The sequence below is a fragment of the Mollisia scopiformis genome, assembly GCF_001500285.1.
Source record: "Mollisia scopiformis unplaced genomic scaffold LY89scaffold_32, whole genome shotgun sequence".
Lineage (NCBI taxonomy): Eukaryota > Fungi > Ascomycota > Leotiomycetes > Helotiales > Mollisiaceae > Mollisia > Mollisia scopiformis.
This window is the reverse complement of record NW_017263612.1, coordinates 242,217-256,370: the sequence shown is the minus strand read 5'-3', so window position 1 is coordinate 256,370 and position 14,154 is coordinate 242,217. Positions and strand designations below refer to the sequence as shown.

The 14,154-nt window shown below is 49.6% G+C and overlaps 4 protein-coding genes across 4 annotated transcripts; 2 read left to right on the top strand and 2 right to left on the bottom strand.

Moving 5' to 3' along the window:
- Positions 1–6,591: 6,591 nt before the first annotated feature.
- LY89DRAFT_690934 (guanine-N(1)--methyltransferase-like protein) lies at positions 6,592–8,634 on the bottom strand. Its single transcript, XM_018216198.1, has 5 exons — positions 8,598–8,634; positions 8,159–8,546; positions 8,027–8,104; positions 7,563–7,981; positions 6,592–7,372 (listed from the first exon to the last, which is right to left on the bottom strand). The coding sequence occupies exons 1-5, from the start codon at positions 8,601–8,603 to the stop codon at positions 6,800–6,802; spliced, it is 1,464 nt and encodes a 487-aa protein (XP_018062839.1). The 5' UTR covers positions 8,604–8,634; the 3' UTR covers positions 6,592–6,799.
- A 124-nt stretch (positions 8,635–8,758) lies between these two features.
- LY89DRAFT_629612 (DNA repair family protein) lies at positions 8,759–10,006 on the top strand. The gene is made up of 3 exons (XM_018211212.1): positions 8,759–8,913; positions 8,961–9,226; positions 9,273–10,006. Exons 1-3 carry the CDS (start codon positions 8,782–8,784, stop codon positions 9,886–9,888), a joined length of 1,014 nt encoding a protein of 337 aa, XP_018062838.1. The 5' UTR covers positions 8,759–8,781; the 3' UTR covers positions 9,889–10,006.
- Positions 9,896–11,183, bottom strand: LY89DRAFT_331577 (nuclear undecaprenyl pyrophosphate synthase-like protein). Its single transcript, XM_018206791.1, has 3 exons — positions 10,930–11,183; positions 10,446–10,878; positions 9,896–10,400 (listed from the first exon to the last, which is right to left on the bottom strand). The coding sequence occupies exons 1-3, from the start codon at positions 11,023–11,025 to the stop codon at positions 9,904–9,906; spliced, it is 1,026 nt and encodes a 341-aa protein (XP_018062837.1). The 5' UTR covers positions 11,026–11,183; the 3' UTR covers positions 9,896–9,903.
- LY89DRAFT_658826 (exocyst complex component Sec10) lies at positions 11,055–14,111 on the top strand. Its single transcript, XM_018212493.1, has 2 exons — positions 11,055–11,540; positions 11,598–14,111. Exons 1-2 carry the CDS (start codon positions 11,333–11,335, stop codon positions 13,967–13,969), a joined length of 2,580 nt encoding a protein of 859 aa, XP_018062836.1. The 5' UTR covers positions 11,055–11,332; the 3' UTR covers positions 13,970–14,111.
- Positions 14,112–14,154: the final 43 nt, after the last annotated feature.

Below are 14,154 nucleotides of genomic sequence, written 5' to 3'. Positions count from 1 at the left end.
GCCTTTCACGATGTTGATAGGGCTCCGGGCGGTGATCAGTGAAGGGTTGACGCTGGTGCGAATAATTGGTCGAGTGTCGCATCCCAGGTTGGCGATGCTGGGAACCAGTCGTTGCAGCGCGTTGCCGATAGACTGCGGACTGGCGGGATTTTGTGTGCGCGAGTGGAGGAGGAACAGGAACAGTATCGATCGTTATCTTGGTTGGATCTGGGACGATGGATTGGCGACGATAGGATGGATCGATCCTCTCTGCACTTTTTTTTCTGTTCTGAGGACGTTCTGGAAAGATGATTTGACGTAGAAAGAAGGCGGAGGTGATTGGTTATGAATGTTGATGGGAGAAGGGAGGAGAAGATCTGAGTGGCCGGGTGTGAAAAAATGGGAACGTCAATTCTTTTCTTTGGGGCTTGGGGCCAGTGCAGGTCAGAGTGAGCGAGGGGGTGTGGCTCGAGTGAGTGAGGGATGATGATGATGATGGTGGTGGTGGTGGAGAGGATGCTGGTGTGGATGCTGCTGGTGTGGATGTGGATGGTGGCAGCCTGATGACGGACGGGAGAGCGAACAATGGAAGCGCAGGGACACGAGATGACTCGCTCGTTTACGTTCGAAGAATGGCACCCCGGGATCCGCAGCCAGGGCAGCCCGACCAGGGATCAGTAAGCTTGAAAAGGTGAAACCGACCGAGGGAGAGCAGCAGGACGCAGACGCAGCGGTCAGAGGAGGAGGAAGTGGCGGGCAGGGCTGGGGGTGGCGATAAACAGGCCGTGGCGGTACGTATACGGGATGTCAGGTGTGCAGGTGTGCAGGTGTGCAGGTGTGGTGACGAGCGGAGATCAAGGCCCGATGGAGTGCGGATAGAGAAGGCCAGGTCTGGTTCTGGTACGGAGTGGAAGTGCAGTCCTCCTGGGCTTGGGTGCGGCCGACCAGAGCAAGCGGGATGAGGCAGAGGAGCAGGAGGAGGCCAAGACAAGACACGACGGCGGAGTGGGATGGGGATGGGGATGGGGATGGGGATGGGGTTGGATGGCGAGAGACAGAGCTGTGGAAGGGAAGGAAGGGCTTAGTGGCAGGTCAATGGCGATATAAAAGTAGGGGAGTGGAGGCTGAGGTGCGTTGGTTGTACGGACTGTGAAGTGGTGAAGGAAGATGGACTGCTGCTGATGATCCGGAGGGACGGATGGAGCTAAAGGCGAGGCGAGGCGAGTTGGGTGGGGTGGAGTGAAGAAAGCGTTCACGCTCTCGACTCTCGACCTCCTTCTGCTCGAGAAAGAAGCGAAGCGGCGTGGGTGAACTCGTCCCTCGAAATATACTGTAAGAACGTGTGGGTGCGTTGTTGATGGGTAGACCCAGAGAATCATCAAGTGCTGACAAACTGACAAACCAATTGCACCACCCACACACGACGGTACAATTGACCCAGAGATGCGGGACCGTGGTAGTCTAGATGCCCCAGTCCGGACTCGAGTGCCCCAAAGCCTGGACAAGTAAATTACTTTGCGCTCTTCCAGTTCTTTTCCTGGATCTGGGATCTGGGTTCCGGGGTTCGCTAGAAGAAATGGTGTGGCTGGGTTGGGTTGGGTTCTTTTCTGTCTCTTCCCTTTCGCTGCTGCTGCTGCTGCGTCTGCTGCGTTGGCCCGCTTCCTGGAACGAGAAGTGAGTGGTGCACTGACACGCTTGGAAAACACTTCCCCCCAAGCTTCAGTCCCGCACTCCAGTAAGACGTGCTCTGCTCGGCTCACCACCCGTCGCGTTTCGTGCACAGCGCGTGATATGCGATTCTGATATGCGACTGTGCTTCTTCGTCTTGCGCTGCTCCTTCTCTATGCTACTTTCTTCTCTCTTGGCCCGAGAGATGACCGGAAGAGCAGGAGAGGATTGCGTCGCCGAAGGAAGAGGCGTCAAAATCCACTACGAGACGGATGCGCGATGGCTGGGGGCTCGCAGAAAGCTTATGAGATGATGACGATGATGGACGACCTCCGCCGTTGCTACCGCTCGACCGCTCTTCTTTTCACGGGACACACAAAAGCGGTGTACGCGTCCAGATTGGGACCGACTGCTGCTGGAATCCCAGCTTCGCGACGCTGGAAGATCTTGCTGTTGCTGTCGTCGGATGCTGTCTGTCCAGGACAGCACAGCACAGCACAACACACCTTAACGACGGGGAGGCGGGAGAGATCCGAGGTGCAGCGCTGGGAGGGGTGCGTGGACGAGGTAAAGTGAAGTGAGGTGAGCAAGTGTGTGAGATGATACACTTTCTTCTGGCGGGTGGGCAGAAACAGTGAAGTAGTCCGGAGGAGAGTGATGCGCATGTGTGGTGCAGCGACGCTTCGAAATGTCCAAAAGCAGAAGTCTGCAGCGAGAAAAAGACACTCACAAAATTCTGTTACTGGTCGATTCCGTGGGATTTCTCTGCTATTTCTATGTCTTGCGCTCCAATCGTTCTCTGCTCTTTTCTCCTCCCGCACGTGTGAGAGGTCGAACGCTCTTCCAATGATTGTGTTGGCCCTCCTCATCTTGCTCCTCCCACTGATCGACTGCTCGTGCTCAAGCTCTCGAGCTGCCATGTCTTGCCCATGCCTTGCCATGAGCCATGCCATGCCGTCCATGCCCCTCCCCATGCTTTTCTTCCCAGCCTCACTTGTTTTGAAGTGCGACCGTCCCGCCGGATGTGGAACACCCCCGGTCCTGTCCTCACCTCCTCCAATGCAGAAACGAGGCGGCCTCGATGCCCCGACTTTGTCACCCATTCATCATCGTCAGCACTGCATTGCACCCACGCCTCAGACGCTTGCTTCAACCTACTTAGACGAGGCGGCGCAAGGGAGGAGTACTGGAGGAGGAATCCGTACCGGCACAAGAATAACCATAATCATAATACTGTAATCATTAGCATCATCCTCTCACCGAATAATAATTTAATGCCAAGCGAGATATCGAACGTTCGCACGAGGGATCGAAGCTTCCACAGCTCAGGAACCCTGTTCGTCGTATAGACCTCTTCCGGCCAGTCCGATGACAGGTTCAACCTGGTCGGTCCTTTCACTCGTCGATTGAGCCTATTTTCATCCAACTCTCCCTCTCCAAGCAAAGAGAGAGCGAACACTTTGCCTCAGACCTGAATTGACTTCCAAGTCTTCTTATTTCCTGTGCATGGCATAATAACTATGACTGTTATATGCCTCGTGCACCACCACATGTCCCCCCAAACACCGCTGATCCCCCGGAGTCAATATCTCCTGCCATTATCCTGCCACTCCATATTACGACACTGCATGTAACCTTACCATACTCTATGTCTGGATGTATGAAGTGCGGAGGTTTGATGATTTGGAAACGATTACGAATCCCTCCATCGCTCGCTCGACAGGTGTGCAACAGTCATCCCCCGATCTCATCGCACCGTCTGGCCGCCATGTGCTCTGCTCTGCCGGAGCCTCTGGAAGTGTTTCGGGGCAGGTCAGAGGGGACACTGAGTCCAGCCATGTTTCCTTTTCTTTTCTGCAATTGTTTTGTCCGAATTAAGGTCCCCTGCTCTCCCACGGTTGCAGCGCGAGGAGGGCATGCAAGAATATGATGCTGCATTACCACGGTACATCGCAAGCCGCCGTTGAAACCGCGCCCAAAAAGCAACATCAAAACAAGTGTATTGAAATGTCTATCAATTCCCCTCTCCATCGTCATCTTCAATCTCCTGAAACACATATCCCGCAACGGACGCCCGCCTTATGGTTCGAGCCTGAGCCAATGAGAGCCAGAATCAGCACTTCTGACCTCTCATTCGGCGCCTATTTGACTTCTTGCTACGGGCATACGCGCTGCGGTGGGTGTGATGAATCATGCTGACAATGGATGGGTTTCGGTCCCCCTGGCGCTTATTTCATATTATTGTCCGAATGTGTTGCTTTGCGCTTTTGATTGTTGGGATGATCTGATGTCATGGACCACTTGCGTTGCAACGACCAGCCTCCTTGTCTCTGCTCCCTTAATCTCAGATCACGAGGGTTCCACGAGGCTGAGATGCCCACTTCTATTCCGGCGATCTTCATCACCGAAACAGAGACGTGATGTCGAGGTGGACCGAGGCTGATACCAATCGGACAGAGCCAAGGGTCTGATGCGACCAGATGCTGTAGATGAGGTCTCGAACTTGTCACCGACTGGCCCATCGCTTCACAGTTTGGCTTCTAATGTCCGCATCTAGACCTTGAAGGGACCTCGAGAAGAATATTGGAGATATTGCCAGCTCATCTCCAAACACGAGTCACCTGGTCTATCGTCTATTTGCGCCAGAATCGGATGGTGCAATATCTTATTGTCGGCCCTTTCTTTCCTGTCAAGCCAGCGCCGTTTATACAAGAACCAGGACCGGGGCTCGAGAAAGTCAGACATTGCGGAGCATGCTCCTCTTGATGAGTAGAGGAATGCAAAAGACAAGCGTTGTCGTCCTACCATTGCTCTTTGTCGCGGCTCGAGCCTCGGACACTAGGTTACGCCCCTCTTGCCATGCAACGATCCTCTCTCTGTCAAACATTATTGGAATGCCGTGCAACATCGAGACCTCCTAGTCCAGACGTCCGAGACATTGCGGAGGTAGGTACTTGTTGATAATGCACCGTACCGTACCTACGGGGTCGAGAAACAAGCAAATGATACTCGAGCCTCCTCATCTCATTGTCGTTGCCGCCGACAGCCCAAGTCTCGACGCACCAAATGTCTACAGCGGTCTGTCCCGAGATGTTGTGCTACGATTGAACACCCATTCGGGCAGGTTTCAGAGCCATCGTGGAGATGCTTGTCCACATGACGAGGAAGCAGATGTTACAATCAATCGGCTTCAATACCTAGCTGGCAATTTCAAGTAAATGATGGTTTGTTGGCAGAAAGACCACAGAGATCTTGGAGATGCTCTATCGTTCCTTGCTATAGTCTATGGGCTCCAAGGGCTGGGCCTGCAGATCATGGTGTCGCGGTCCAAGCCGTCATCAGGCTCGCAGTAAAGGCTGTCCCGCAAGAGCTTTGTGGCTACGGCCTTGATCATCTATTATGGTAGCTTGTTGGGAGCTGGAGAAACATCTCACTCCTCTGCCGTCTCTACCTGTGGCTTTGAATCATCATCGATCATGGCTTTGGTGGAAAGAATTGGGATCGTTAGGGCGCTATACAAAGTGTTGCGTGTGAGGTGAGAGCTAAGTGAGGTGAGGCGATGCTTGTGATTGAGCCTTGAGCTTCTTACAATGCTCGCTCTTGTGGGTGGCAAATTAGGAGTGAAGATGGCTTCCACACGCAGTTGTCGAATATCTCATTTCTGGGTTCTCGACTTTGTCAACAACGTTCACACACGATATCATCGAAGTTTTATGAGCACATCTTTTGCCTCCCGAACTGCTATCGTGTTCACTAGCTGCGTCCAGATATCATTGCACTACAGCAGACCCGTTCCTGTCAGATATCAGGGCTTTTGATATACAATTCAGAGTAAGTCTTCAAGCGGCATCTATACTGACATTCCAGCAGTTTCCATCACATATTCACATCTCGAGCTCTCTTCTCTCTCTGTCAGCTGCTACCTTTGTCTCATACCAATCTGTCAACATCTGCAACACTTCCACTGAGCCTATCGATACTTCGCCTCACCATGTGTTGAGTGTCGGAGGTTACTTCATTATCCATTCCCTCCAACATGAGCAAGCCGTAGAATCGGCGCGTTCGAAGCTAGGTCCCGAGCTGCCATATCACCCTCTCGTCGTTCGGTCTATAGCGCTCGACGTTACTGGCGGATTCAGAGGATAAACTGCTGTACTGTCCCTTACAGATAGGCTGGCAGACCAAGGTGAGTTTGGATTGGAGTTCCAGCTTCGAGTGATAGGCATACAGACGGACGAAAAACGTAACCCACAAGTTCTTCGTAGCAGAGAATGGGACAAGGAGAGTCGAAAAGGACACAACATGTTATCATCATCAATAAGTCATAGAAATAGAGCTTGAATTAGGAACAGACGCAAACATAAGTGAATATTCTTCTCCACGAATCGAAAGCCTAGTATCCCCAGTCATAGCCTGGCTATCTCGTTCGCTCTTGACAATGGATCTTTCCTCTGCCAACTGCTCGTAGTTTGGCATTCAATTTTGATTCTCTTTGAAGGCTAGGATCAACGTTCGCAGAAGGATTAGATTGGAGTTCAGGATATGTCGAGGTGGGAACTACGGCAGCAAATATACGGGTCATACAGAAGGGATGATCGCGTTTGACGGGGATCTTGATCGAGGTATTTATGTTGTGAGAAACAATGTATTTGATTCTCTTTCTGATGGACAGATCGAGCTAAATCGATGGAATCATGCAAGAATTTGAACCAGCCTCTTTCGACGCCCTTTTTAGAGCCCTACCTAGAGTAGTAGAGAAAGGTCCAGGTATACCCTGAACAGACAAATATTGGTGTGAGAGGGTATGGGATTGATACTCGTCATGTTCTGCAAGGGCACCACTGCGAAGGACGACTACCCTACTGGAGTTGAGGCACATACCAGATAATCTAGGAATCGAATAGCTCTTAACAACGCTGCCAAGATCATCTTCAAATGATTTTATGCAAGTACGATTCTCGTTGTTTACCACAGCTTGCCCCCAAACGCCGCGTTAATAAAGATGTGGTGATGGATTGCATGTTGTTGTAGAACCTATCGTCATTCTACTACAATGACGAGATACGACTACATCAGAATCCAGCTCCAAAAGCTATCTCTTCCAACACAGCCTATCGGAGCAACCACATCCAACCCTCCGCCTGCTTCATCCTCATCTACTCCTAAACGCCACCTCTCTCGGGATCCTAAAACTCGCACAAAACATCCTCTTCTTCGGAGCCACATCCCTCACCTCCCTAATCAACACCTCCCCCTCCTCCAACCCCAACTTTTCCCAATCCTCAATCCCCACATTCCTACCTTGCCCTATCCTAGGACGGACTTGATACCTCAACTTCTCCGTGATCCTCTCGCAAATCTCGTGGCTCTCCGCCAAATTGTCATCCGACTTCGTCGAGAAGCAGTGTACGTGCACCATGGGTAATCTTCTCGCCTGGGCATCATCACCTGCGAACAAGGCCTCGTGGCCGGCGTAGAAGCCGTTGAACGAGCCGAGGAAGTCGATCGCGGTGGCGGGGAGGTTCATGACGAAGTGGGAGATCGTGGATGGGATGGTGAGGACTGTTGGGGCGGGTGGAGGCCCGGCTCCTGGTCTGGGACGGTGGGATTTGGCGGGGAGGGTTGTGGTGTTTTGTCCGGTGGAGGTGAGAGAGAGGAGGTTATCTGCTGCTGAGCGGATGAATGTGTGGCCGTCTTCGCAATGGGGTCTGACGAAAGGTTGGACCTTGTTGGTTTTAGCTTTGGTACGATATATAGGGAATCGAGGTAAGAAGTGAAGGGGAGAGTGTGTGCCTGAGAATCAGATTATAGCGCCTTGTCATAGGCAGTATCATCAATGCCAACTTGTGGTTATGTTGACCGTCGTGATATAAATCATCACAGAAGTACTCGTTTAGAAGCAGGATATGACTGACCTTGTTCCTCACAATGGCATCCTTCATAGATTCATAGCTGGCTGGGTTAAGATCATTTGCCCACACGAAGACTCCTTTCTTGCCAGCTGGGATAGCAAAGGGCCCTACTCCGGCCATAACATCACAAACGACCTCTCCACGGTTGAAGGAGTCCACCAATCTCTTGTGTTCTGTTTGGAGGCGACTGTTCCAGTAGACTTTTGAGTAGTTGAATCGAAATATACAGTCTCCTTCGCTGATCTCGACATCCATATCGTCTGGACCAGCAAGCACCTCGTAATCGAAGGTTCGAAATTCCGAATGCGTTCCCACATCGTCTACCTTGTTGATGACCGTGCGAATATTCGGATTCTTGTCAACGAGGACTTCCGCAATCAGATTCTTATATTTTAGGTACTCGTCTCGCAAGTTCAAATGGGCTTGGTGAATTAGTGCGAGAAGGCCGAAGAAGATGGGTATCGTACCAACGTGCCCGACTATTGCAAACCCGACAGGGATCTCTTCTTGATCTTCATCTGGTAAGATAGATTTCATAATGTCATCTTTAAAGTATCAGTAAGTGTCTGGATGTGCCTTGAATCTTTCGACGTACTCACGGTACGTCCAATGATTGTAATCAAGCTTCAAGCCATATGGCACCACCTCTACGTCTTTCTGCTGGACAGCATCTCTAAGACTAGTACTCCACGTGTTTGAATCTCCAGGCTTGACGTCTGGGCTCAGCAGCATACATTTCGCACCCTTTGAGGCTAGAGTTGGATCTGGATCTGGTTGCACATTGGTAATTCTTTCCAGCCGCAGAAGTTCTCGAGTCTTTTCTAACTGTGCTCGATATTGGGAGATCTTCTTCAGGTTTGTTATCCTCGCTGCAGTAATAGGGAACGTCTTCGAGAATAGGGAGCGATCCAAAATTGCGCCCGCTGAGCGGACAATGGGAGGGGAGAGGAAGGACATTGTGTCGAACGCTCTGGCTAGATTTTCTTCCTATAACATTATGTTAGATTTTGTCACAGGATGAATCAGTATTTTACACACCTCCATGACTTCATATTTGGATTCGGGACATTCGTTGTGGTTGCTGTGTTCCTGCGAGTCACAAGAATTTTTAGAGACAAGGCTGAGAGTTATGCAAGGCTACCAATTATTGGTGATGTCATTCATTGGCTATATCTAGGTATGCTCTTAAATTGTCTGTTACTTTTTCAATGCATAATCCAAGATGTCTTCCTCTACAAAGAAACGGACTTTGGATGCCTTCTTCAAACCTCCTGCCAAGAAGGCAAAGTCCTCAGATGTAGTTGACTCTGGAGACCTGGAACAAGCGGATGAAACCTCGTCAGCACCCGATCAGGTGAGTTTCCCAATGAACATATCTAGCTATTCTCTGACACCGTAAAGGATGTCGAATTTTCAAAGCATACAACATACCCATTCCCTATTGTGAATTTCCCAACTTCCATCTCATCAGCGTTACCATCCTTTCCATCTACAATCGGCAAGGAGATCAACGACCAAGCGGACCTCGACTTACTGTATTTCCAACCTTATGTGCCCAAGTACCTTGAGAGTCAAATCTCTCAGTTCCTACGAGCAGAACTGCCTTTCTACAGGGTTGAGTATACGATAAAGAGGGGAGGTGTAGAGACACAAATCAGAACCCCAAGGCAAATCACTCTTCTATAATCAGCTTTCAAGTGCTTATGTAGACAGATACACTACAGTTTTCGGATTAGACGAAACCTCACGGTTTGATGAGAACGGAGAAGTGGTTGATGCAAAGACAAGGAAAAAGATATCAAACGACAAGTACTACTCGAAGTATTCTCCACGGCCAATACCAAAGTGCCTCGACGATCTAAGGCTTTCGACTGAAGCAGCCACTGGATGCAAATTCAATTTCTGTCTTGTCAACTACTACGCATCCGGCTCAGATAGCATTTCATATCACAGTGACGACGAGAGGTTTCTTGGGAGCTTACCAGCCATCGCATCATTCTCTTTGGGGGCGAGGAGAGACTTTCTCATGAAGCATAAGCCTATCATTCCCAATGACTCCGCACCACCACCTCCAGCAACAACCCCAATCAAATTGCCACTAGCAAGTGGAGATATGATACTCATGAGAGGTCCAACGCAAGCTAATTGGCTTCATTCCATCCCGAAAAGAACAGGAAAGAACGCAGAGGATGGAGGAAGGATCAACATCACATTTCGACGAGCCATGGTGAAAGGAGGGACAGAGAATTACTACAATTATAATGTAGGCAACGGACCTGTCTTCAGATGGGACGAAAGATCGAGAGAAATGAAGCTATGGAAGCCTTAGTATTCCTCACATGATCTATCGTCCAAACCTCATTTGAGCATTAGCGTAGTTGTATAGAGCTCTCAAAAATACTTGATAACCAACTCCTTGATTATCCTGCACGTGAAAGATCTCAGTCAACCGGACCTGCCAGGGTGGATAGCCAGACAGCTCGACAGAAGGTCCGAAAAGTACCAGCAGATCTGGCTCACCCATGATGCTTTCTGAAATCTCGGCGTCGACTAAGTCTACGTTGATATCATTTGGTAAGAGTTTTGATCGTTGTGACATTTCTGCCAAGGTCTTTGTCAGGTCGACCAATGAGTCTCTTCCATCCTCCGCCGAGAGCAAGAGGACTGATAAGTGTTGGACACCTGATCTTCGACTCTCAGATGATGAAGTCGGTGATGAGGACTCCATCGAGGGAACATGAGGTGCTCGTAATGATAGAGCGGGTTGTTGTGGGCCGAAATAAGAAGACAGCTTCCTCGAAACAGCTCTATGCGTAGCAGGAACATAGCTTTTCAGAATACCTATGCAACGTTAGCAGAGCTATGGTCTCATTCCATAGTCCGTACCTGTCTTCTCGTATATTGACAGCATTGGAATCCCTACGCAAGCACACCAAGCCGATATTTCCGCAACTTCGTCCACAAGTGCTTCCAAGCCAGCCCCCCCTCTACCTCCGTCCTCTAATTTCAGTATGACACTAAGGTGCTCGGGTAGTCGACTGAGTCCTTTCACATCTTTCTGAATGAGCTCGGGCGTCCGATGATGATAATAGAGAATAGCCAGTATTCTGTCCTTCACAGCATGATATGCAAGTCGTATTCGTATATAGACAGAGAAGATGGTGTGAACAATGGCGTAAAGAAGAATGTGAAGCTGTGCTCGGAGGAACTTCCGGACTCCTAGTCTTGAACCTGTAGGCTGCTCAATTCGGATGGCGGGGATATTTCCATTCTTGTTTCGTTTTGATGTTGACTTTGTTGGTAGGGTGGGCAGGTATGGCTGCAGATTGAATTAGAAGGTACTTTGTCCTATGCTGGCAGAACTGTGTACCTTTATGAGCTTCTCTCGCTCTGCTGGGGTGAGCAGGTTGTGGTTGAGTTTGGCATCCCGCCTATAAATCTCTGTTTCTCTGGTTGCACGCGGCATATCCGTTCAATCTCTTTTCGAACTTTGGAATTTGGAAAAGTGGTGAAAAGAAGCGTTCCTGGTTGGGAAGACAAGTAAGAGTTCAAAATTCCGGGGGAGCACCAGAGGCTGGCGCAAGGCCACGACGTTTGAAGCGAACGACCCGACCCCAGGGCTTGTCCTTGTCGCAAGTCAAAGCCACAGACACCGAGTCAGTTACACATAACATACTCGGATCCTACGAACTCGAGAGATTGAATATTCAATGTTTGAAGGATATTCGCAAGCCTCATAAAGGACTGGGCCCCCGGGTGGCTCCTCGAAATCAATGTCGTCTCTGAATAGTGGTGGAGGTGGGAGCGGGAGGTCAATATTCCCAAAGGGCCCCAGCTTTACTTTAGAGAACTTCTCGAACAAGGACTTTATTGTGAGAGACTTCGTTGAAGACCTCGCGGAGAGTGCAGTACCTGTTAATCGAAGATCTGGACCGGCGCATCAGGCTTTCGACCCAAAACCTTTGATCAGGACCTTTGAGAGTATGCCACAACGAACCCCCCCGCATGCTCCCATAGAATATGGCTAATGGCACACAGACGCTCTCTCACAACTTGCAACTCTATCAGATGAGCTGGGAGAAAGGGAAACAGATCTCCTCACATCCGTACGGCGCGCCGAAATACAACACGACCAAACATTGGAGACTCTGGGAAGGAAGCTGGATCAATCGATAGACTCCTTCGAGACCCTCGACGTTACCCTAAACAATCCTAATGGCGCCAATGGTAACGACAGAAATGGCCGGTCAGATGGAGGGGGTATGGTTGCTGTACAGATCGGTGAGAGACTGGAGGATCTGGACAAGCAGAGACGGAGAGCGCTGGACGCCAACTTTTTGATTCAGTGCTGGCTAGAAGTCAGTGAGGCCGGAGAACTCACTTCTCTAGAAGACATGATTCGACGACAAGGAAGTGGCGAGAACAAGGTTCGATGCGCGATCATAGCCAGGCAGCTTATGCGTATGAGCCAAAGGCTTGATCCCCAATCTTGGTCACAGACGAATGGGAAGAAAGTCAATGGTGTCACGAATGGCGTGGTGGGCTACAGGAACAATAACACAAGAGAGCTGATAGAGAAGTTCTCCGAGACTCTGGAGAAGGATCTCTTAAAACAGTTTGATGACAGCTACCGTAGGCAGAACTTCGACGACATGTTGGAATGCGCGAAAGTCCTTCACGATTTCAATGGCGGAGCAAGTGTCGTTGCCTTGTTCGTCAATCAGCATCAATTTTTCATTGATAGAAGTCAGTTGATCACCGACGAGGTCACCACAGACAACGAGACGTGGGAAAAACTTGCGGATCCAGATTCTGACCCTCCAGGAGTCGAGCCAAGTCTTCAGTCATTGATTGATGAGATCCGTGTTGTTATGCAAGACGAATCCTTCATCATCAAACGGGCTTTTCCCTACTATGATGTTGTACTAACCAAGTTCATCCAGCGAATCTTTCAACAGTCGATACAGCAACGACTAGAGATGGTTCTAGAGAAAGCTGATACCATCTCGTCCCTTGCCTTTTTGAGATCATTACATGCTTCGAGAAGCTACATCAACAACCTGATAGAAGATCTGAAAGCACACGGCTTGACCGAGCACCCAGAACCGTGCTCAGCTCAAACTGCTCTGAGTCTTGACCAGCAATTAGACGAGCTATTTGTTCCATATCTAGTTGGGAATTCCTATATTGATAGAGAGCGAAAAAGCTTGGAAGAGTTATATTCGTCATTACTCTTCAAATACACCATCTATCACTCACGGCGAAAGAAGGTGCCTACGGGATTCATGGCCTCACTTGCACAGCAAGGAACTCAGCTACTGGCTACTGCGAAGGATGCTTATATCGACCGATTGGACTCTTCCGAGCTCACTCCTACTCAGAAGGCAATGATGTTGCGAGTTGCCGGACTGCGAGATACAGATCCAAATAAGAACAAGAACGAAATTGAGGTCACCGATGAAGATGGAGTTCTCAGTGTACCGAATGCTAAACGCATGCTGAAGTGGTTAGCAGAAGGGGTTAGAAGAGCACTAGAGTTGGGCAGTGGTAGCGATACACCGAAGGATGTCTCGGCTCTGCTTAACCTATTATTGACAAGTATTGGCCAAGTCTATATTGAGACCTCTTTGGATGCAGCTGCCGACTCAGCTGCTGCTCAAGAGACCCTCAAAGTAGAACCAGACCTTGCATATCTGCCATCATTACAGCCCGCGATTACCATAACGAATATCATGTCTCGCTTTATCAACACAGTTCTAATACGGTTAGCAGAGTCGAATACCACCGTTAGACGATCAATGGAACTGCAAACGAAGCAAGGAGTTGAGAGAATCGAGTCGAAGACCAACAACATCATCCGCAGCACGTTGACTGTTGTTCTGAATTGGGTTACAAAACTCTTAGCTGGCCAAAAAAGAGCCGATTTTCGACCCAAGGACAGCGACCTGGAAGGTGGGCGGTATTTCGAAACGTTACAGACAGCAACCTGCCTCTCCATTTGTACGTTTCTCAATCGAGTTGCAAGTCTATCTGCCCAGGCGATTGACGGCCAAAACCTGGAAATACTGAGCTCCGAGCTTGCAATGAGCATCCGCGACCTTTTGTTTGAGCACTTCAAGAAATTCAATGTCAATGCCACGGGAGGGTTGATGGTCACAAAAGACATTTCGAAGTATACATCCACTTTGAAGGACTGGCCGTTGACAAAGGAAGCCGAGGGTAGTGTGGAAGTGTTGAGCGAGATTGGGAATTTATTCATCATTGGACCAGAAGCCCTTCGCGATAGGTCACGTACCATCCAACCTGGTGGTGCTGGAAAGAAGCTCCAAAAGGCTGATTTCAGAGCGTTTGTCTTAAAACGGGATGATTCTGGGAGTGTGGGCGTCCAGAGCGTTCTTGCAGGACTGTGAAACTAATCTGATCTAAGCGTATATCAAAACTGCAAGGCGTTCAAAGGTTCCGGTATCCCGAGGTCCCATGTATATAGGTGTATGTATGAGTAGGACTGGGGCAAGATACCAAGGCACTTTTTATCTTGAATGCTTTCAACAGCCTGTTGCATCTTGCACGTATCTGAAAGATCTTAGGTCGTACT

Bases quoted from the DNA above. Each gene is read 5' to 3' on its own strand.
- LY89DRAFT_629612 (XM_018211212.1), top strand. From the start codon at position 8,782: ATGTCTTCCTCTACAAAGAAACGGACTTTGGATGCCTTCTTCAAACCT. The intron at 8,914-8,960 runs GTGAGTTTCCCA...GACACCGTAAAG, and splicing joins CCTCGTCAGCACCCGATCAG to GATGTCGAATTTTCAAAGCA. The intron at 9,227-9,272 runs GCAAATCACTCT...TTATGTAGACAG, and splicing joins ACACAAATCAGAACCCCAAG to ATACACTACAGTTTTCGGAT.
- LY89DRAFT_331577 (XM_018206791.1), bottom strand. From the start codon at position 11,025: ATGCCGCGTGCAACCAGAGAAACAGAGATTTATAGGCGGGATGCCAAA. The intron at 10,879-10,929 runs GTACACAGTTCT...TTCAATCTGCAG, and splicing joins AGCGAGAGAAGCTCATAAAG to CCATACCTGCCCACCCTACC. The intron at 10,401-10,445 runs GTACGGACTATG...AACGTTGCATAG, and splicing joins GTCAATATACGAGAAGACAG to GTATTCTGAAAAGCTATGTT.
- LY89DRAFT_658826 (XM_018212493.1), top strand. From the start codon at position 11,333: ATGTCGTCTCTGAATAGTGGTGGAGGTGGGAGCGGGAGGTCAATATTC. The intron at 11,541-11,597 runs GTATGCCACAAC...AATGGCACACAG, and splicing joins TTTGATCAGGACCTTTGAGA to ACGCTCTCTCACAACTTGCA.
- LY89DRAFT_690934 (XM_018216198.1), bottom strand. The intron at 8,105-8,158 runs GTGAGTACGTCG...GATACTTTAAAG, and splicing joins TTACAATCATTGGACGTACC to ATGACATTATGAAATCTATC. The intron at 7,373-7,562 runs GTCAGTCATATC...AAAACCAACAAG, and splicing joins ATGCCATTGTGAGGAACAAG to GTCCAACCTTTCGTCAGACC.